The sequence below is a fragment of the Manis pentadactyla genome, chromosome 10 (assembly GCF_030020395.1).
Source record: "Manis pentadactyla isolate mManPen7 chromosome 10, mManPen7.hap1, whole genome shotgun sequence".
Taxonomy (NCBI): Eukaryota; Metazoa; Chordata; class Mammalia; order Pholidota; family Manidae; genus Manis; species Manis pentadactyla.
The window spans coordinates 127,784,903-127,804,618 of NC_080028.1; the positions used below are offsets into that span (position 1 = coordinate 127,784,903).

The window sequence follows — 19,716 nt, forward strand, 5'->3', positions numbered from 1 at the left end:
GCGCCGACTGGGCCCCGCCCACGCCGCGGACGGGCGACTGTGACTACCAATGGCCACGCCGATTCCGGGGCACCGGCTCGCTCCGCCCTGCCTGAGCGCGCAGCCTCAGCCCAGCCCGCTCCTCCCTCTGACCAATGGAGAGCGCCGCCGGGCGCGCCGGCCGTTGATTGGCGGGCCTGGACGCTTGCTGGAAAAGCGCGCGGCGGCGCGGAGGTTCGGAGCGGGCGGCCGGGTGCCATGGAGGACCGAGGGCGCGCGGCGGGCGGCGCCGGGGACGATTTCCTCAGCCAGTTCGCGGCCGAGCTCGAGGTGCTGGCCGAGCTGGAAGGTGGGCGCTGGCAGGCCGGGCCGGCTCCCCGGGGAGGGGAGGCGCGGGCGGCTGCTAGAATCTCCCTCCGCAGGGACGGCGGCCCCGTACCTCCCCGCGGGCGCTCGGCCCCTGCCGGCGCTCCACGAGGCCGCTGCTGGAGGGGACGCCGGCGCTCCCCGCTCTCCTGACGGACATCCGGGGACACGCGAGGGCGTAGCCACCAAAAGGCCGCTGGACCCCCACGTCGGGCCGGTCGGGCCCCTGCCCCCCAGTACTTCCACAGGGGACCCCGGCGCAGGGTGGGGTGTGGGGCTGCGGCCGTGCCTCCCTTCCTCCCGTGTCTCCCCAGCCCCCCGAGTCAAGCGGCCCAGGCTGGAGGCTGTCAAGAGGCTGAACTTTGGGCCTGAAGACTCGGAAGAGCCGCTCCTTCCCGACTCCCCCCCTGGGGGCATCACACCCCCGCTGAGTCCCGAGGCCCCCCACGAGCTGTGGGGTGACGGGTGTGTGGCTTGGGGCACGGGGTGGGGGCTTGGAGGGGTCCTGCTCCTCAGACGCAGTCTGGCGCTGGGGGCCTGTGGGAGCGTCGGGTGCCCCGGGTGGGCTCCGGCCCCGTCTCTGAGGGTGGCGGGACAAGGTTCTCATGCGGCCCCGTGCCTTCTCCCAGGCTCCCAGACGCGGGGGTCACACGGGCCTCCCCAGCCACCCGCGGTGCCGTTCTGAGGCGGCCCCCAGTCCTGGAGGACTATGTCAGCGTGACCTCCACGGGAGGCAGCCGGGCGTTTCTGGTGCTGGGGGCCGACCCCACGGGCACTGGGGTGCAGGTGGGTGCCGTGTGGCCACGAATGAGGAGCTGCCCATAGCCCTCCTTCGGGTCCTGGGGGCTTGATGCTGTGCAGGAGAGGATCCTGGGTGCGGGGTCCTCTCCGGGACCCTGGGGTCCTTCACATCCGCCTGGCTTCCAGGCATCCCTTCTCTTCCGTCTTCCGCCCCTTTTACTCCCCTCCTTCTCTTCTCCCAGAACTGCCCCCGCCTAGGGTGCTTTTCCCTTGGGGCTTCTGGTTACAGTGGGCTCTCTCCACCCCTCGCCTTGCTGACGCTAGAGGCGGGCACCAGGGTCCCTCGATGTCGTTGGGAGGGAGCCGTGGGTAATCCCGTGACCTGGGAGTGGGTGACGCTGCCTTCCTCTCTCTGCAGAGCCCTCTCCTTAGCTTTGACGTCCGGTGGCGCTGCCGTGGCCAGCTAGACCTGCTGGGTGTGTCCTTCGCCTCCCTCAAGGAGCAGGTGGACAGCGAGGTAGGGTGTCCCAGGAGGGGAGGGGTAGCTCTGGGGTGACTGGCTAAGCCACCCCAATCTTAACCCCTAATTTTGGCACAGCGGCGGCAGCGACTGTTTGAGGATGCCCAGCGGCTCTCAGACACGCTGAACAGGTGACACCATGGGCCCTCCGTCCCTGGAACCACCATGGGTTCTCGGACTGCTGACCCCCCACCTGAACCAGGGGGTGGGGGGCGTGGTCCCTGCGTGGGGTCAGGGCCCGGGCAGCTCAGGGCATGCTGCTCTCCAGCCTCAGAGAGGAGGAGGCTCAGCCCCTGCGGACCCCCGAGGGGGAGCCGGTTGACAGCCAAGACGCGTCCCAGCACTGCCTCTGGGTGGACACGTTCGCACCCCGGCGCTACACGGAGCTGCTCAGTGATGACGTGAGGCTTTGTTCTCCTTGAGCGTGACTGGCTTCTTTGCTCCCAAGAGGGGGAAGGATTCAGGACCTGGCACATCTTTGTGCTGTTGGCCCCCAGGACTGTGGGGTGGAGGGAAGGGCTCGGGTCCGCCTGCGGGACCAAGGCCAGTCGGGGGCCAGCGTGCTGGGGTCTCAGCTGGGATGCCCCTGGGTGTGGTGGGCACGCTGGGAGGGGTCAGGGCCAGGGTTATAGGGGTGGAGGCCCTCATGAGTCCCACTCTGCCACTTGCTGGCAGGGGGACCAGGTGTCGGTCATTGGTCACTCAGCCTCAGTGTCCCTGTGTATGTCTCCAGGCTTATGACACAGGTTGACTCAAAGGCAGGCAGGGGACCCCTTGGTGCTGGTGGTCCCCCAGGCCATGCCTCTCTCTACAGTTCACTAACCGCTGCCTCCTCAAGTGGCTGAAGCTGTGGGACCCAGTGGTGTTCGGCAGAGAGAGGCCCGCCCGGAAGCCCAGGCCCAGTGTGGAGCCAGCCTGGGTTGGCAAGGAGGCCACAGCCTCCAGCAGGTGGAAGAGCCACCAGCAAGCGCTGGAGGACATGCTGGAGGCCGAGCCGGACCCGAGCCAGCGGCCCCGGCAGAAGGTGGCTGTGCTGCGCGTGGCCCTGTGCCCGGGGGCTGCCCTCCGGGTGGCTGGTGCCTTCACGGTCTCCGGGGGTCACACGTGCTCACCGCCCTGTGGCTGCGGCTCTGGCAATGTCGGAGTCTAGTGTGGAGCGTTTTCTCGTAGTAGCTCAGGGAGAGCCTGCACCCCGTGGAGGGTCTGTGTCTCCCAGAGTACTCATGCTCACAGGCAGTTTCTGGGGGTTGGTCACGTTGCTAACGGCTGCGGCCCCGCCGGGCACCCTCATCACTTCCTCCTGTGGATTTTTTAATCTTGCTTTGAAGCCCCTGTGCTAAGCTGTGAGCACGCTGCTGTCTGTCTGTATTTGGTGACTGGGTGGGGTAAGGGGTCTTGGCGCTGAACCTCCCGGGCAGGGTGTCAGCCTTGGGCAGAGGGCCTAGCAGCTCCCGCAGTGCAGGCTGCAGTGCGTCTTCATTTGCCTCCACTGCAGGTGGCACTGCTGTGTGGCCCCCCTGGGCTGGGCAAGACCACGCTGGCCCATGTGATTGCACGGCACGCTGGGTACTCCGTAGTGGAGATGAACGCGAGGTGAGCCTGGGGGTGCAGTCTCTGCCCCTCGTCTGTCCTGCCATTTCTGGCCGCATCTGGGACATGGCCCCAAACCCCATTAGAGGTGGGGCTGAGGTCTTGGGGACGCGGGGGTGGCGTTCATGCTTCCTCCTGACCCCGTGGGATTTGGGGCAGCTGCATCAGCAGCCTTGAGGTGTGGGCGTGGCCTCTTGGCCCAGGAGACAGTCCCATCAGGGACCCTGGCTGCTGCCCCGGCCGAGGCCACTCTGCCCTGACAGCCCTTTCCTGGCCTCATGGCTCCAGTGACGACCGCAGCCCTGAGGCCTTCCGCATGCGCATCGAGGCAGCCACGCAGATGGAGTCGGTGCTGGGTGCTGGCGGGACTCCCAACTGCCTGGTCATTGATGAAATTGACGGAGCCCCCATGGTGGGCCTCCTGGGTACCTTGGCAGGTGGGCAGGGGGTGGGCAGCTGCGGCTGCAGCTCACTGTGCTCTCTGCATGACCCCCAGGCTGCTGTCAACATTCTCCTGGGCATCCTGGACCGGAAGGGCCCGCAGGAGGCAGAGCCAGGGGGTCTGGCTGTGCCCACAGGCGTGGGTCGGCGGCGCTGGGCAGAGGGGGTGCTCCTGATGAGGCCTATCGTCTGCATCTGCAACGACCCGTGAGTGGGGCAGGGCCAGGGTCTCCTCAGGCAGCCTCCACGGCAGGGCAGCAGGCCTGGGAGGGCGTGCGCTGCCTGGCCACCCAGTGGATCCAGGCTGGGGTTTGGGGCGTGGTGAACACTACCCGTCTCTTGTAGGTTCGTGCCCTCCCTGCGGCATCTGAAGCAACAGGCCTTTCTGCTCCACTTTCCGCCCACCCTGCCATCAAGGCTCCTGCAGCGGCTCCAGGAGGTCTGTGGGGACCCTTCTGGTCTCTGCCTCCCCCTCCTATCTGGCCTTCCAGCTGGCCCCAGGGCGTGGCAGTGGGGTGACTGGACCAGTTTGGTCTTGGTGTGTGGTCCCGAGGGGCTGAGGTTGTTCCCCATTGAGAGCCAGCTGCTGTTCACCTGTTTCTCGAGAAAAGACGGCCCAGGGTGGGCTCGAGGACCCACCCACCATTTCCCAGCAGATCTGCCTGCGGCAGGGCATGCAGGCTGACCCGGGTGCACTGGCAGCCCTCTGTGAGAAGACGCACAATGACATCCGGGCCTGTGTCAACACCCTGCAGGTGGGCAGGGGGCTGGGCCGGGAGCAGGGCGGGCTGGGCCAATCTTGGCTCACCACCCCACCACTCCGTGTCCAGTTCCTTCACGGGCAGGGCCAGCGGGAGCTGAGTGTGCAGGCTGTGCAGACCACGCACATTGGCCTCAAGGACCAGCGCAAGGGACTCTTCTCCGTGTGGCAGGAAGTGTTCCAGCTGCCGCGGACCCAGAGGTAGGTGGGGGTAGGGTGGCGAGTGGGGTCCACTGGCTCCCCACCAACCCCCAATTATCTGCAAAGCAGCTGCACACACGTGGGTGGCGGGTGCCCCCTGAGGAGCGAGGGGGCAGGAGGAGCACCGTTGCAGCCTCAGCGTCTGCTCTGCAGGCAGCGTGGCGGCCCAGACCCAGCCCTGCTGTTCCCCACGTTCCTGCTCAGTGGCGGGCCCATGGGTGGGGGCCCGCGGGCCGCGGAGCGGCCCCTGACCTTGACTTCACAGCGCCTCTACCGCATTCTGTACGTGGCTGCCTCCGCAGGGGAGCATGAGAAGGTGGTCCAGGTAAACGTGCCCCACCCCGCACCTCTCGGGGTGGCCCGGGAAGCCCCTAGCTTGCCATGTCCCTGTCCCCAGGCGGAGACTTGAGCTGGTGCTGAGCCTGAAGAGGGATGGGTGGACTAGAGCGTCCTAGTAGGTGGTGGGCTCCGGGGTCAGGGAGACTTCAGAAGTGGTGGCGATCAGGGTAGGGGCCAGGATGCACAGAGGGTGTTGTCCAGCTGATGGGGTCAGTGCACTGGGCTGGGAGGGGCCAGGTTCTGGTGTGAGCTGAGACAGTGTGTGTGTGGGGTGGACAGCAGGTGGCATACACGCCTTCTGCCCCCAGAAGCCAGTCGTCAGTGCCTCCCTGAGTAAGCTGCTTTGGATCAGGGGATGGGATCCATGCAAATCCTGAAAGCCGCAGCCGGGGGAGGGCACATGCTTGTGGGCCTGGGGAGGACAGTGTGTGTCTGCTTCTGGTGGACAACTTCCTTTAGGGCGGGGCAGGGGCCTTCCTGTATGCCTCTGGGTCTTGGCCAAACCAGGGTTGGGGGGGCAGAGTGGACTTGCCTGGCGGCCACTTGGAGCTGCTGACCACCCCCAAGATCCTGGACTTGGCAGGGCCGGTGGGAGGTGATGCTGGGTGGAAGGCACAGGGACTTGACTCCACCTGCCCACCCGCCACAGGGCCTGTTTGACAACTTCCTGCGCCTGCGGCTACGGGACTCCAGCCTCGGCACTGTGTGCACGGCCCTTGACTGGCTGGCCTTCGACGACATGCTGGGCCGGGCCGCCCACCGTGGCCAGAGCTTTCAGCTGCTGCGCTACCTGCCCTTCCTGCCTGCCGCCTTCCACCTGCTCTTCGCCTCCAGCCGCACGCCGAGAGTCGTCTTCCCCAGCAGCCAGCAGGAGGTGTGCGCGTGTCCTGCCCACGCCGGTTCTGGCCTAGGGATCTTGGGTGACCAGCTGTGTTCACCCCGCACCCCAGGCCCAGAGCCGGACCAGTCGGATGCAGAACCTGATCCAGACGCTGGTGTCGGGCATTGCACCGGCCACCCGCAGCTGGGCTGCACCCCAGGCCCTGGTCCTGGACACGCTCTGCCTGCTTCTGGACATCCTGACGCCCAAGCTGCGGCCTGTGAGTGCCCGCCTGGGAGGGGTGTCCCGGGGGGTGTCCTGCCTGTGCTGAGCGCTTCTGCGTTGCCCCCGCCCACAGGTGAGCACTCAGCTGTTCAGTGCCCGCGAGAAGCAGCAGCTGGCCAGCCTGGTGGGCACCATGCTTGCTTACAGCCTCACCTACCGCCAGGAGCGCACGCCCGATGGGCTGTATGTCTACAGGCTTGAGCCGTGAGTGCCCAGCACCCACGGTGGGGATGCCAGGGCAGGGAGGCTGGGGGCTGGGCTCCAGTGCCGTGGCGATCGCCGGGCCTGAGCGTGAAAGCACGGCCTTGGCGAGGGGTCTCAATTCCCCTGCTTGCTGGGGCACGGCAGGTGTCAGCTCCAGCTCAGCCCTCGCCTGGGTGGGCACAGCCCCGAGACCTGAGTCCCTCACTGCCTCAGGCCCCATTTCCTGTCCTAAGGTGGCCATGGGATAGAGTGCTGGCCCTGGGGCCCCCGCTCCTGGCGAGGGCACCAGCAGTGCCCAGGACGAAGCTCTCCCGTGCTGCTGGTGCTCCCTGGGTGCTCAGCCGGCCATGTTGTCTCATTTCCTCCCCGGCAGCTGTGGGGAGGACCCCTTTCTCATGCCCACATACACCTGGGGAAATAGGCTCAGGGTGCCCAGTGCCCTCTGCTGCCCTGGGGCTGGGCCCTCACGCTGGCTGGTGTCTGGGTCTGTGTGGTGGTGGCCCCTGTTGGTCCCCACTGACTGGGTGTCCTGGTGCCCCAACAGGAATGTGGAGGAGCTCTGTCGCTTCCCTGAGCTGCCCACCCGCAAGCCCCTCACCTACCAGGCCCAGCAGCTCATCGCCCACGAGATCGAAATGGAGAAGATGCGGCGGGCAGAAGCCCGGGCTGTGGGCAGCCCCCAGGTGAGCTCCCCTCGGGCTCCCTGCAGAGCAAGGCCTGGAGGGCAGGGCTCGGAGTGGACCCTGTCCCTGAATGGCCGTGCCCAGTCAGCCCTTACTGCACCCCACTCCCAGCAGGTGGATGAGGGGCCTCTGGGGAACGAGGGTCTGCATGGGGTTGCTGAGGAGGAAGGACTGCAGTCACCTACCCTGTGTAGCCACAAGCAGCGGCTGGAGCGCATTGTGAAGAGAGTGGGCGTGGAGGAGCAGGTGCAGGGGTGGCCCGGTGGGTGTGGGCGTGGGCTGAGCCCCCAAGGGGCTCCGGCGGGGCAGGAGGGGCTCGGTGGGCACCTCCCACCCTGGACGGATGATGGGGGCGTGGCCGCACCCGCTGTGGGCTGTGCCCGTCACCCTGACTGGCCTGCCACTTCAGCCCGAGAGGGATTTCTTCGGTCGCGTGGTTGTCAGGAGAGCAGCAACCCTGAGCGCAGGTGTGTAAGGGACGGGGTGGGGCGGGGGCCAAGGGCGGCGGGGCAGGAGCGACCGTGTGGCCCCCACAGAGGACGCAACCCCCGAGTTCGACACGGCTGAGCAGCGCATGGGCACGGCGGTGGGCCGGAGTGACGTCTGGTTCCGCTTCAAGGAGGGCGTCTCCAACGCCGTCAGGCGCGGCCTGTACATCAGGGACCTGCTGTAGCCGGGGCTGCACCGGCACCGGGATCTGCTGGACCCGTCCACACGGGACGCCCTGATCCTCGCCGGATGCCCCGGGGCCCACACCTGATGCCGCTCGCTGTCCACTAGGAACACACCACAGCACCGCGCCTGTGAACAATCTTTATAAAAGCCACACCTTCACAGAGTCGTCCTGAGAGCTGGTGTGAGGCGGGGCGGGCCTCAGAGGATAGCACACTTGCCCTTCTCCACCCATGGGTTGTTCTTCATCAGGTCGGGGTTCAGGAAGGGGTCCTTGGGGATCCCGTCCTCGATCCACTTGATGAGCCTGTGGGTGTCGGGGGGAGTGGGCAGGTGGGCAGCCAGTCCCCAGAAGTGCCCAGTGGCAATGTGTGGGTGTGGCCTCGGCTCATGCAAATGTGCAGAGGCATGGAAACGAGATGCAAGCCGGCTGAGGGTGGGGCGGGGCTCCTGGGGTCCTGGGGACTCACTCTGGGATGGTCTTGGACGACATCTCCCTATTGAAGGCCAGCTGGTGCTTGAGGCTCTCGACCTCCTTCTTCATCTGGGGCACATCCCACTCCTCCATGGCATCTGGGGCTTCTGCAGTAGCCAGCCTGGGGCTAGAGGGCAGGGGAGGGAGCACTAGCGAGGGGCCAGCCTGCAGTTGCCCCCTAGAGACCCTCCCAACAAAGGGAAGGAGGGAGCCACCCCTTTGTACACTGACTCCCAGCTCACTGCCACCCACCCGTCTTCCCCAGGTTCTTGTGGCAGTGCTGCGGTGCCGGGCTGGAAGCTCAGGCCCCACTAATGAGGCCCCGTATGTCATCTCTCTCAAGGGGCTAATACACTGCTAAGGAAACGACTCTGAGCTCTACCTCACCCCACTCCCATCAAAGTCTTACAAGGGCCAGACCTCTGGCTGGGAGAGGGGTGGGGCAACACCTCGAGCTAGAGGTGGGCACTCAGCACAGACCCCCCGGACCCCAGCCTCCTCCCCACTCCTGGGTGCACAGGGCAGCCCAGACCTTCACGGAAGGGGTGGGGCCTGCTCGGCCCCCTCCCCCTACTCCCTGCTGGTCTGCATGGGCCAAGCCCACCCTGAGGCCAGGGTAATCCTGGGGCCTGGAGTCTGCCTGCAATTTGCATCTCTGGTGGGGGGGGGCATGCTGAGGATTTAGGGGGTTACAGGCTGTGCAGCAGGTCCAGGGCTCGGAGCAGCTGTGGCTGCCTGTGCCTGGGAGCTCCCCCAGAGCTACGCACATGCCGCCTGGCCCAGTTTTTGCTTGTGAGCCAGCTCAGCAGAGCCACCGGTCGGCAGAGCCACCGGCCACCTCCCAGGAGATCCAGCCAGTTGGGGACAGACACGGGTGGATCTCACCCTGCCTCCCCAACCCCAGCCGCTGCTCCCACACCAGCGGAGCCAGATGACCAGCTTCCCTGACCGAGGGGGCGGACAGGGGCTGGCAGGAGCTGTCTCCCATCTTGGGACGGTCACCAGGGGTAGCCCTCCAGGCTGGTGACAGTGGCTGGTGGGGCACAGGAGTGGCTGCTGGCAGAGGATGTGGTAGCACCCAGGGATTAGGGCCTACATATGGGGGTGGGTAGCGAACAAGGGATGCAGGTGCTCCCCTCACACCCCAACGTAAGGAGCCTCACCTGGGTGGGGGCTTGGCCCTGCACTGGAACAGCGACGTGGGTGGGGCCTCCTGGGCCCAAGGGTCCAGCCACCCTGCACACAGCCCCTTCCGCCGCCTGGCCCTACCTGCCCTATGGGGCGCCCTGCACTGGGTGGGCGCAGCGGGGGGTGCCCTGCACACAGTCGTGCTCCCCTCCCGGTTGGCTGCCCCACGCCTGCCTCACCAGCATACCGAGGGGTCGCTCCACCAGTCTGCGCAGCCCCAGGGGACACCCAGTCTCAGGTCGGGGCGTCCTGAGGGCTAGGACGGTCCGCCCATGTCACTCCAGCGGGGTCTGGGCAAGCATCCTGCTCAGCCACAGGGCCCAGTTCCTCGGACTCACCTTGGATGTGACAGCGAGGGCGAGTGGTGGTGAGGTGCTGAAAGCGAGTGGCGGGGAGTGAGCCGTGCCCAGGCAGGGAGAGCCCAGGCAGGGCCCCGCCCCCTCCTGCCACCTGGGCTGGGCCCTGGCACCGCCTGCCCACGCCCCTCCCTCCTCAGGCCGGGCTGGCCCCGGGGACTTGCCAGCCTGGGGTGGGAGCTGCTGTGCGGTGAGGCCACCTCCTGGGGGCTCCCGAGCTGCCCTGTGGTGCCAGCACTAAGACCTTTAGCTCCCGGTGAACCCTGGGCCTCTGATGCCCCCTCGGGTTGGAGTCACCAGGCCAGGCGGAAGTACTGGGGACAGGGCAGGACACTGCGCCCCTGTGGAGCTGGGGCTGAGCTCCCCACGGCATGAGCCTGTCCTGCAAGGGGCCCTGGGCTTGCACGGAGATGCCTCCTGCTCTGGTCCTGCCCCTGCTCCCAGGCCAGCGGTGGGTGCCCGCCCCGAGGGGCTTCCCTCTTCGTAATGCCGTGTGCTGGGAATGGCCAGATCCGTCCTGTGCAGGCCCAGGTCACAGTACTTGGGGTGTTGCCAGGCTCAGGGGTGCCCATGCCCAGGCTGAGCAGCTTTGAGGGCTCCAGAAAGGATTGCATCACCCTGCCCCCTGGGTCCTCAGCCAGGCCCAAGTCAAAGACGGGGGCCAGGCAGATGCCCTGCCCTCCACCTCCACCCCTCGGCACGGGTACTGCGGCCAGGACCATGTCCCCTTCCTGGACACAACGTCCTGGGATAGCTGTGGGCCCCGCCTTCCTTCCCTGCTCTCAGGAGCTGCACCCCTGGGGCCACCTACATCCCAGGCGAGAGGGCCCCCAGGCAGCAACGGCAGGCAGGTATGGAGGGCAGCGTGCTCCCGTGGGCTCCCCCAGGCTGGGGGCCTGTCAGGAGCCGCCGCCTCACCTGGAAGGCAAGGTGGGGGCATCTCCCTGTTGGGCTCCCCTCCCCTGTTGTGATTCTGCGGTGCAGGGTCTGCTGTGCCTCCAGCGGCTCGTGCACGTCCACAGGGTGAGGGGTCAGGAGGCTCCATGGAGATGGCATGTCAGGGACATGATGGGTTATTGTTGAGAGCTTACAGTTGGCGGGGGGACATAGAGCTAAGGGCACTAGTGTCCTCTCCATCCCTCCTAGCTGCCTGGGGCCCACTCACACAGGGTGGGTGGCTTGGGGCAGTGCATCATGTCAGCCCCAGGACTGGCTTAAGGTCTGGACTGACTGGAACCTGGGCCAGCCAGGTTCATCACACCTCCCCTCAGAGGGTGCAGGCAGACTGGGGCCCCAAAAACAGGCTCTGGCTGGAGCATCCTAGTCCTCCAGGTGAAGCCCTGGTGTGACTGGGAATGGTATGGACCCCGTGGCCTGACTGGGGATGGCGTGGACCCCATGGTCAGTCCGGGGTCAGGCTGCAGGTATCACTGGGATTCTCGCTGGGCAGTCAGCCCCATGGGGGTCACAGCTGAAACCAACCAAAGCCCCACACGGCAGCACCTCACAGGCGTGTGCCTCACACCTGGGCATCTGCACGTGGTGTCAGCACATGCCCTGTCCTCCCCCCGCATGTGCAGACCCCAGCACTCTGAGCCCTGTACCCATGGGCCCTTGGAGACCCTGTCTTTGGTGAGTTGGGCATGGCAATGCTGGGTGCTCACCTTCCTGGGAGGGTTGGGGGGGGGCTTGTGAGGCCCTAAGCATGCCCAGGGCCCTCACCGGGTGGGTCTGAGTGCCAAAGGCCCCGTGATCCCTGGTGGAGGTCACCTAGGAGGCAGGGACAGTTTGTCCTCTGTCTGACTGCCGTGCAGATGCCCAGGCCACATCCAGGGAGACCAGACGCCTTTCTGAAATTAGCTCTGCTAACTGGGCTCCTCTCTGGCCTAGAAACATCAGGCCATGCCCACCAGGCTCCTGACGTGGGGGTGGGGGTGTGCAGCGAGATTTGTGCAAGCAAGAACCAAAAAGTGGCACGTGGGGTGCTCAGACCCCTTCTGGCAGCCCCGGGGGGGCTCAGGGAGGAGATACCTTAACCAGATGATCCGCAGCTCAGCGCTGGCCCTGAGATCACTTGCCTAGCAGCGGCCAGAGCCGAGGCTGGTCTGTCATCAGATCACTTCTGAGGGTGTGGGTGACCCAGTGCCACCTCCAGCTCCATGTGGGGAGACAGTGCGGCAGGCCCTGGGCCAGCAGGCCTGCTGAGGCTTTGCCCACCAGTGCCTGTCCCAGGGAGGGTGCAGGACCCATGGGCTCCAATGGGCCAAACCCTCCAGAGGCAGTGACAGTGGCCCTGGCAGCTGCAGGGGGACATGACAACTTGTTTCCCAGGGAAACAAAACTGGCAGAGGCAAACACAGGGAAAACTACCAAAGAAACCTTTTATTTCAGCCAATTAAACAACTCATTAAAAAACTTGATAGTTTTATGTAATCTTAAGTTTGAAAACGATTTTCAAAAATAAGTATTAGACTCACGTGTGCAAGTAGTACAAGTGATTGTGGAAATCAGGTGAACGACTGGCTGGCATGTCCTTGTCATGACGTCTCAGGGAGGTGACTTGGGTTACTGCTTATTATTCTAACGGCTGCAGTTGCCCCATCCCTCAGTGGCTTGACCTCCGCACCAGCCACACTGTGACGTCAGGCAGCCCCCCTGCCCCTGGGCAGTTCCGATATCCCCCAGGAAGTGGCTGCCATAGTAAAGCTACTTTGCTCTGAGAGCATCAGCTAAGGGAGCCAGAGGTGTCCTCAGTTGCGTCTGCTCTACGCAGGTGAGCACCCTCTGCAGGTGTGGTTTTCCTAGGTCTGTGGAGGGAGGGGGAGACTGATGTGCCGTGGAGTGCAGGGGGGGTACGCTGCATCGCCAGATGCCTCAGAGCTGCACAGGGGCTGCCAGCTGTCCCTGTCACAAGTCCCCTCCTGGGATGGCAGATTCTTACACTGAGCCAATAAATGTGGGGGGACTTTGCCCCGGGGACAAATGAGCAGCAGAGATGGCCTCTCAGTGCTGGCAGTCTGCCTGCAGGTGGGAGGGACTGCATGGCCGAGGCCCAGCCTGGGGACCAGCAGCCCTCAGGAGTGGACTGCGCTGTGCCAAGCTCAGGACGAGGGGTCAGCACCATCCTGTCCTACCTGAGACAGGACCCTGGGACAGGTGCCTCTTAAAAGCTCAGGGTTTCTGAGCATGGGACAGGAGGCAGCTCCTGAAGCTCAGAGGCAGGCACAGCAGCTGGCCCATGTGATGAGGCCTCTGGCCTTCCACCTGTGCAGGCAAGTCATTCTCACGTGAGACTGGTTCTGATCTGCTACTCAGGGTCAGTTCCTAATGAGGCAGGTGCTGGTCCTGGCATGTGGCTGGCTCATGTGCTGGTCTGCACCCCCAAAGGCACACGGCCACAAAGCAGGGACAGGGTAGGTGCACACTTCAGATCATGAGCATGTCCCCACCCCGACCTGTGGTGCAAAGGCAGGACTTCATGAGAGCTCTGGGCCTGTGGTCTCTTGATGCAGAGCAGCACACCCAGCCCCGTGCAGTGACTATTGAGAATTCCACCTGAACGTGGAATGGCAGCTGGGTGCAGGCTTCACTGCTGACCCCACACGTGTAGTCCGTGACAAGGTGGGGCAAGGCAGGCCCAGTGCCAGCGAGCCAGCTCCACCAGGTTGCATGAGGGCGCGGGTGGGAGCAGCTCCCAGGCAAGTCCCCACCAAGTGCGGCAAAGGGAAGGGTGGGTGCAGAATCCTCAGGAACCAGGGCCAGACAGGTGCATGGTGGTCAGTGGGAAGGGGCTCACGCACGGAGGCACGGCTAAGGGGACCCACTGCGAGCTCCTGGCCAAACTGCATGGCCACGGCCTGACTCCCCTCGATTCGACAACCCTGGGGTGTAGGGCCGGGTGTCCCCGGGTGACTACAAGGTATCCGGTGTAACCACAAAGCCTGCGCAGGACACGAGGAGAGCCTTACCGTCTGGAAGGGGGCGGGGTCACCTGCAGGGCAAGAGAGGTCAGGAGGCTGCTCTGTTCCAGGAAGGGCTACTGCCCCAGAAGGCGCGCAGGGGGCCCCGGGGCTCAGCGGGACCCCGCCGGCCACCCGTCGCCCTCCAGGACCTGTGGCCAGGTAAGTCCCGCGCGGCGCGGTAGCGCGGGGAGAGGGTGCGGCTAGCACCCGCGTCAGCACAGGGACAGGCTCGCGGGCCTGCGTCACGGCCCGGCCCCGGGCGCTCCCCCGCCGCCCTCCGGGGCGTCCTGACGGCCGCGGGAGTGCGCGGGCCTCGCGGCAGCCCTCGCACCACGCCCATGACGTGGGATAGCGACCGGCCCCTGGGCTCAAGTCACGGGAACTGAGCAGGGGCCCGTGAGGGAGGCCAGCCTCCCCGCCCGCTGTCCGCACACCCGCTCCCGGCGGTGGCCGGGCCCGGGCCCAGCGGCGCGGCACAGGCTCCCCAGGGAGCAGCCGGGCGCAGCCCGGGGGCCTTTCGGGCGGTCCAAGCAGGAGCACGCAGGACAGCGCATATAACCCGCGAAACTAGAAGGTTCCGCACAGAGACCAAGCAAGGGAAACACTGGCGGGAGACATTCAGCGAGGGGCTCACTTACAGAGCCCAGAAGCTCTGCGCGACCGCGGCACAGTCCGACGTCAGGCCGGCGGCGACCGCCGAGCCGCCCACCTCCGTCGTGGGACCACTTCCTGGTAGGCGCCGGAAGGGGCGGGGCGCGCACGCGGCCCTCCGGCGTGGGGGCGGGGCCTCCTTGGGGCCGGGCAGTGGCGTCAGCCGGGCCGAAGCGTAGGTGGAGGGGTTCCGCGCCGCCGCAGGTGGCCCTTTCGGTTTGATGCCGGCGAGCTGGGTTCCCCGCACGGACGTGCGCGGCTTGAGGGCCCTCCCGGGCTTGTGTTCAGTTTTAGCAAATGACCTCACTCCCACCAGCGGCTGTTGGGGAGCGAGTTGGGCCGTGGGACTCCGCGTTAAACGGGGCGTTGTTGGGGACAGACGACAGGAGAGAAGCCCCTAGGGCCCCTCTCGGGTCCCCCCAGGGCTGGTTCCCTAGGTCCTCCCCTAGTACCCCCTAGTTGCCAATCTGCAAAGCTGCGGACACTCCTGTCCCTGCCGAAGGGGCTGTTCTTAGAGACCCAAATGAGCCACATACTTAGGGTCCACGCTGAACCTCCCGCAGGTTGTCTTGGGGATTGACCTCAGGCAGGTGTGCAAAAGTTACAGGCTGGACGGATGGCGAGCAGGAGGCAAAGCCTGTCTAAAGGGACCCTGTCCAAGGACTTCAGGGCATGTCCCTGGCTGCCTGGTGGCTAGGGTGATGAGGTGAGGCGTGAGGGCAGGTGTGCAGGCCGGCGGGGAGTGGCGGCCTCGGGACAGAATCTGGCCGAGGTAAGGCCAGGAGAGGAAGAACTCTGACGTTTCACACCCCAGGTATAATCTTGCCCCATTGCTGCCTCCAGGGGACACTAGGTGATGTCTGGACACATTTCTAGCTGTCATGACTGGGGGTGCTACTGAGGCTAGTGGCTGGGGACTATGGGTGCTGATTGGCACCCGCATGCCCAAAGCGGCTACCCCCCGGCCTACCTTGCTGAACCTAGTCCCGGGTTCTGGCTGCGAGGCTGTTTCTCCCTGTGCCTCCACGTCCCCTGCCATCACATGTGCCCACGAGTTCCTCCCTTCCCTCCTTGAGCCCCCTGGTCCGGCCCTAGGTGGCGTCCGGCACGTGCAGGTGGTGAAGTCCCACCTTCTGGGGGTCCCTGTCTAGCGGGCAGACACTCCAGTGGCAGTGGAACCTGAGAAGTACTCCCCGTGGTATCCGGGGACCCCAGTGGGGCCTTGGCCAAGATCTGCGGGGCCGAGTCTGGGAGGAAGGCCCCAACAGCCATGGCAGGACAGAATCTGATGTTGAGTTTCCCCTGCACCTCCAAAAAGACGCTTCTCAAGACCTTCCCGCTGGGACCCATCCGTGACTGCGCGGTGGCTGGGGTCCCGCTACGCGCAGCTGGCTGTATCCCAGCTGCCACTAGGGGGAGCCGCAGGCCGCGTTATAGCCTCCCGGTTCCCAAGGGCCACAGACCCAGGGCTCTGCTCACGACCCCTGGACGCTTTAAGCATCCTTGAGTTTCTGTTATGGAGTGGTATACCACCCTGTGGAGAAATCTGTTATGTTAATACTTTTACTTAAAACCAATGATATTCCCACTACATGTGAACATCACATTTTAACAAAACACGGCGTTATATTCCCATAACAAACGTAGAGGTGTTTCCTGTTAGTGCTGCCTTGGTGCATTCTGACAGTGTCTGTCCTGCGGCCCTGGGGACATTCCACCTCCCCTGCTAAGGGAATGGGGATCTTACAGTCCGTCCTGTGGGGCCCGTGCCCCTGGACCCACCCTGGGCCATGGATGGCCCCACACAGCCCTGTCTCAGGTTCTGTCCATGTTGATTGACTGCTTTTCAATTCCTTTTGTTGAAGATATGAAGGGTCAGATGTAAAATATCTAATATGATCATATGGAAGAAACGAGCTTGTGGAAATCTGGTTTGTAGCCAAGGTCACTCAGCGTTAAGGAGCTTGCCCCTCTGTCCTGCTGAGGCCCAGAGCATTCGGGATTTCCAGAAGACACCATCTTGGGGACCCTGAAGCGAGTGGGGCTGGTCCCCAGGCCTCAGGAGCCCCGGGCGAGCCACCGTGGGCAGCTCTGTGTCGGGGCCTTTGCAGATCAATCGCAAGGGTCTCTGTTCTTCTACCTTTTGGTGTCTGTGGAGACAGGGAGGCTGTGATTATGGGGAGACTTGCCACTTTAAAAACATAATCAGTCTAATCTTTTTAGAGCAGTCTTAGGTTCACAGAAGACAGTGGAGGACAGTCCCCCTCCCCTGCCTTGCGCTGTGGCAGGTGGTGCGTTTGTGAGCGTCAGGACCCCACGCTGACACAGGGTCACAGGGCCCTGAATAGGTGTTCTTGGCCGGCCTCTGCTTCCCACTGCCTCTCAGACACAGGCCAGTGGCTGCCCCACGCGGGCCCGGAGTTGGAGCATCTCCTGACCCTTCTGCTGTTGACTCCCAGCTCCAGACGTTCCACCTGACTGCACCCCCCTCGCCCCTTGGCCTCCTGGACTGGCCTGTCCTCCAGCATTTACAGCAGAAGCAGAACCAGCCCTCTTCCCCAAAAATGAGCTTTTGTGGTTCATCCTCAGAAAAGCAAACCAAACGTTGCCTTGGGCCAATCTGGACTGTTTTTGCTGTGGGTGAGCAGCCAGAACTTCCCCTTCTAACCTCCACACGCCTCCTTTCTTCCCCCCAGTGGGTGCGCCTCAAGCCGCCCCCTCCGAAGCCAGGGAGCTCAGACCTCCGTGTGCATGGAGCAGAGGGAGCAGGGCCCGGAGGGCAGGCCAGGTGGCCCTGCCGGCCGTGCAGCCCCAGCCTTCTGCGCCCTGGCAGCTGGGGTCCCGGTGGTCTGGTGTCTCAGGGATCGGCCTTACTTTGGAGCCAGGCTGCTGGGGGGTTGTCCCCTCTTAGCTGCGGCTTCAACCTTTCTGGGCCCTGGCTTCCTCGCCTGTGAGCCGGGCTTGGTCCCGACCGCACAGGGTGTGAGGGTTAGGCGTGTGAATGCGGGGTAAGGGTTAGGGTCAGGGTCCCAGAGGTGTGAGCCCAGGAAGCTGGGGTGGTTGTGGTGGGCCTCCACCTTGGCTGGACCATGTCCTGGGTAGGTGTGCCTGCTTTTGTGGAGATGAAGATATTGCCTTTTCATCATACGCAGAAATAAAGGAACATGGAGCCTGCTGTGCAGGGCACAGACTTGGCATTTCTTTGAAAGGGTAGGAGGCTCTCGCATGTGGCATTTATCACTAGTTTCGTGGTGACGTCCGGTGCCGCTGTGTGCTGTCGGGCATAAGCAGTAACCATGTTTCCCTTTGCACGAGGGAGGATTTTGGTTCTTAAAATCCTCTCCAGGACTTAGGGTTGCAGTGGGCTTGCATGTGGTTGGTTTGGAAGCACCAGCAACTTCTCTACGTTGTGCTGGCTTGAGGTGTCACCTGGCCTCCGGGTCATTGCTTGTGTTCTGTGATAACTGGGATCCATGTGTTCCCAGGAGAAAATAAAATATACTGAACGGTAACTTCCTCTGATCAAAGATTTGCAAAGAGGACACCCAGGAGAATGCTGAAAGGCCGAGAGTCCTCCTCCCTCCTGCAGCAAATGGCCAGAGTCGCTGCCTCCCAGCCTGCTGTCCTCCAGGGGCTCAAGAAAGGCGAGTGGAAGCAACCAAAAGGAAAACCACCCTGTGAGAAACGCTCTGAGCACCCGAGCAGGCGTCCCGGAGGAACACAGCCAGAGGCGGCCAGCAAGGACCTGCAGAGATGCTCAGTGACGCACAAGTCAAAGCCCCACCACACACTTCACACCCTCCCACACCACTGTTTGTGGGAAGGCAAAACGCACAAGTGCCGGCAAGGGTGGAAAAGCTGGGCCCTGCACGTGGGAGCCTGAAATAGCACAGCTGTCGGTAGGGTTGACGGGCGCTGCTGGTTCCTCACAAGGCCAGACGCGGAGCCTCCGGATGACCCGCTCTGGTTTGTCCCTGAGGACTGGGAGAGGGACTTGAATGGGTCCTCACACACACATGTCCACTTCGGCTTCGTTCACAGCAGCCTAAAGGCGGCAGCAGAGGCCTGGGTGGGGATGTGGGACATTCCTTGGGGTGAAAGGGGCAAAGCTCCATCCCGCTGCTGTGCGAACCGCCAGGACATCCTTGTGAGTGACACGGTCCAGACGCAGAGGGCCACAGATGGCATGTGTGGGACGGCTCCTGTGGAACGTCCAGAACAAAGTCAGTTAGTGGGTGGCAGGGGAGGGGCTGATGGTTGGTGGGCGCGGGGCTTCAGTCTGGGTGACGAAACATCTGGAACTAGGAGGAGGTGGTGTTGCGCCAACCCCAGCTCCCCCATCTTTGTCTGAGGAAGGACAGCGGTGGGACGTGTCCCGGGGGGACATGCGTGTCTCTGAGAGGCTGAGCCGAGGACCTGCCCCTCTGCGTGGCCCTTTTCACACAGGCCAAGAGTCGTGCACTGGGGTCTCGGAGGAGATGCTGCCTCCCCAGGCCACGAGCACGTCTTGGCCGTGTTTCTGAGGACAGTTTCCTGCCAGGGCGAGGGCGAGGGCGCCGGGATCTGGGAGCCACACTGCGGCCCGACGGTTTCGCACACAGCCGTCCTCGGGGGGTTCTGCAGGAGCGAGTTTCACGGGGCTGCTAGACGTCTTCCCGGCAGATTCCCTGGAGGGTCCTGAACCTCAGTCACACTCTACATTCTCACTAAGAGCTTTCACCCGGAGAAAATGATGGATCGGATCTTCTCGTTGGAAAGAAGCCAGATAAAATCAGATGCTGCCTCTCTGCCCCGCCCAGCCTTCACCCTCCACTCTTCTCTAAAATCTGCACTTTTCTCTGGATTCCTGGGAAATGGGAACTGAGGATGTTTATTCATTAAACGCGATGCTGGGCCACGGCTTCCTCCGGGCCTCTCTGCCTCGATTCCCGTGTGGTTCTGCCTGCGCTCCGGCCTTCCTCCAGCGCAGGGCGGCTCTGGGCCTCGGGCTCCGTCGGATGCGTGTGGCTTCTTTCTTCTCCTCAGTGGGGCCTGGTAGAATTTTATAGTCATAAGCTGGTAGAATATTTTGCTGCACAAAATTAACCCGATTCCTCGTCTGTCTCTTCATTTCTCTCCAGAGTTCCTGCTCTTCTTGGCAAAGTTAACCTGCCGTCTCTTCCGTCTAAATAGAATTAGGCATTTGCCTCCCCACCAGCTACTTCTTAGCAAAGCCAGCTTTTGACAGGAGGTTGTCTTCAGTTAACGTGTGTGGGTGGTGAATTTTTAAAACAGCTGTTACTTCTTCCTGTATCAGGGCAAGAAAGGAGAGATTATTGTGCACAAACGTCAGGGCCTGGAACTGTCCAGACGAGCAGACAGGTCGTCGTTTGGAAACCAGCCAGGAGGGACGGCTCAGGTGGTCATGGGATGCAGAGCGTACAGGAGCGGGGCATGTTGGCGCCCTGCTTCTGAGCGTTGGTTTGAACTGAGCGTGGACTCAG

At 63.8% G+C, this 19,716-nt stretch overlaps 2 protein-coding genes across 11 annotated transcripts; one reads left to right on the forward strand and one right to left on the reverse strand.

The window, feature by feature from the left end:
• The first annotated feature begins 179 nt into the window (after positions 1 to 179).
• On the forward strand, positions 180 to 8,118 carry CHTF18 (chromosome transmission fidelity factor 18). 7 transcript variants are annotated; one of them, XM_036915821.2, is made up of 22 exons: positions 180 to 328; positions 402 to 581; positions 660 to 810; positions 975 to 1,131; positions 1,505 to 1,603; positions 1,685 to 1,737; positions 1,875 to 2,007; positions 2,421 to 2,630; positions 3,102 to 3,199; positions 3,485 to 3,608; positions 3,693 to 3,844; positions 3,983 to 4,076; positions 4,291 to 4,392; positions 4,468 to 4,598; positions 4,752 to 4,923; positions 5,587 to 5,811; positions 5,888 to 6,037; positions 6,116 to 6,246; positions 6,791 to 6,929; positions 7,041 to 7,175; positions 7,339 to 7,396; positions 7,466 to 8,118. In XM_036915821.2, the coding sequence occupies exons 1-22, from the start codon at positions 238 to 240 to the stop codon at positions 7,600 to 7,602; spliced, it is 2,922 nt and encodes a 973-aa protein (XP_036771716.2). In that variant the 5' UTR covers positions 180 to 237; the 3' UTR covers positions 7,603 to 8,118. The 7 variants fall into 7 exon arrangements, with proteins under 7 accessions (XP_036771716.2, XP_036771709.2, XP_036771712.2 ...); XM_036915814.2 differs by having other exon boundaries at positions 402 to 810; XM_036915817.2 differs by having other exon boundaries at positions 402 to 810; positions 7,044 to 7,175.
• Positions 7,770 to 14,356, reverse strand: GNG13 (G protein subunit gamma 13). Of its 4 annotated transcripts, none has more exons than XM_057487792.1 (3): positions 14,221 to 14,278; positions 8,072 to 8,203; positions 7,770 to 7,908 (listed from the first exon to the last, which is right to left on the reverse strand). In XM_057487792.1, exons 2-3 carry the CDS (start codon positions 8,167 to 8,169, stop codon positions 7,803 to 7,805), a joined length of 204 nt encoding a protein of 67 aa, XP_057343775.1. In that variant the 5' UTR covers positions 8,170 to 8,203; positions 14,221 to 14,278; the 3' UTR covers positions 7,770 to 7,802. The 4 variants fall into 4 exon arrangements, 1 of the variants encoding a protein (XP_057343775.1); XR_005030845.2 differs by lacking the exons at positions 7,770 to 7,908; positions 8,072 to 8,203 and adding exons at positions 11,980 to 12,427; positions 12,755 to 12,884 and having other exon boundaries at positions 14,221 to 14,356; XR_008992344.1 differs by lacking the exons at positions 7,770 to 7,908; positions 8,072 to 8,203 and adding exons at positions 11,980 to 12,427; positions 12,755 to 13,561 and having other exon boundaries at positions 14,221 to 14,320.
• Positions 14,357 to 19,716: the final 5,360 nt, after the last annotated feature.

Excerpts from the sequence above, each read along its gene's own strand:
- CHTF18 (XM_036915814.2), top strand. The coding sequence starts at position 238 with ATGGAGGACCGAGGGCGCGCGGCGGGCGGCGCCGGGGACGATTTCCTC. Across the intron at positions 1,132-1,504 it reads CCACGGGCACTGGGGTGCAG|AGCCCTCTCCTTAGCTTTGA; the intron begins GTGGGTGCCGTG and ends CTCTCTCTGCAG. Across the intron at positions 7,397-7,465 it reads AGCAGCAACCCTGAGCGCAG|AGGACGCAACCCCCGAGTTC; the intron begins GTGTGTAAGGGA and ends TGGCCCCCACAG.
- GNG13 (XM_057487792.1), bottom strand. The coding sequence starts at position 8,169 with ATGGAGGAGTGGGATGTGCCCCAGATGAAGAAGGAGGTCGAGAGCCTC. Across the intron at positions 7,909-8,071 it reads TCGTCCAAGACCATCCCAGA|GCTCATCAAGTGGATCGAGG; the intron begins GTGAGTCCCCAG and ends CGACACCCACAG.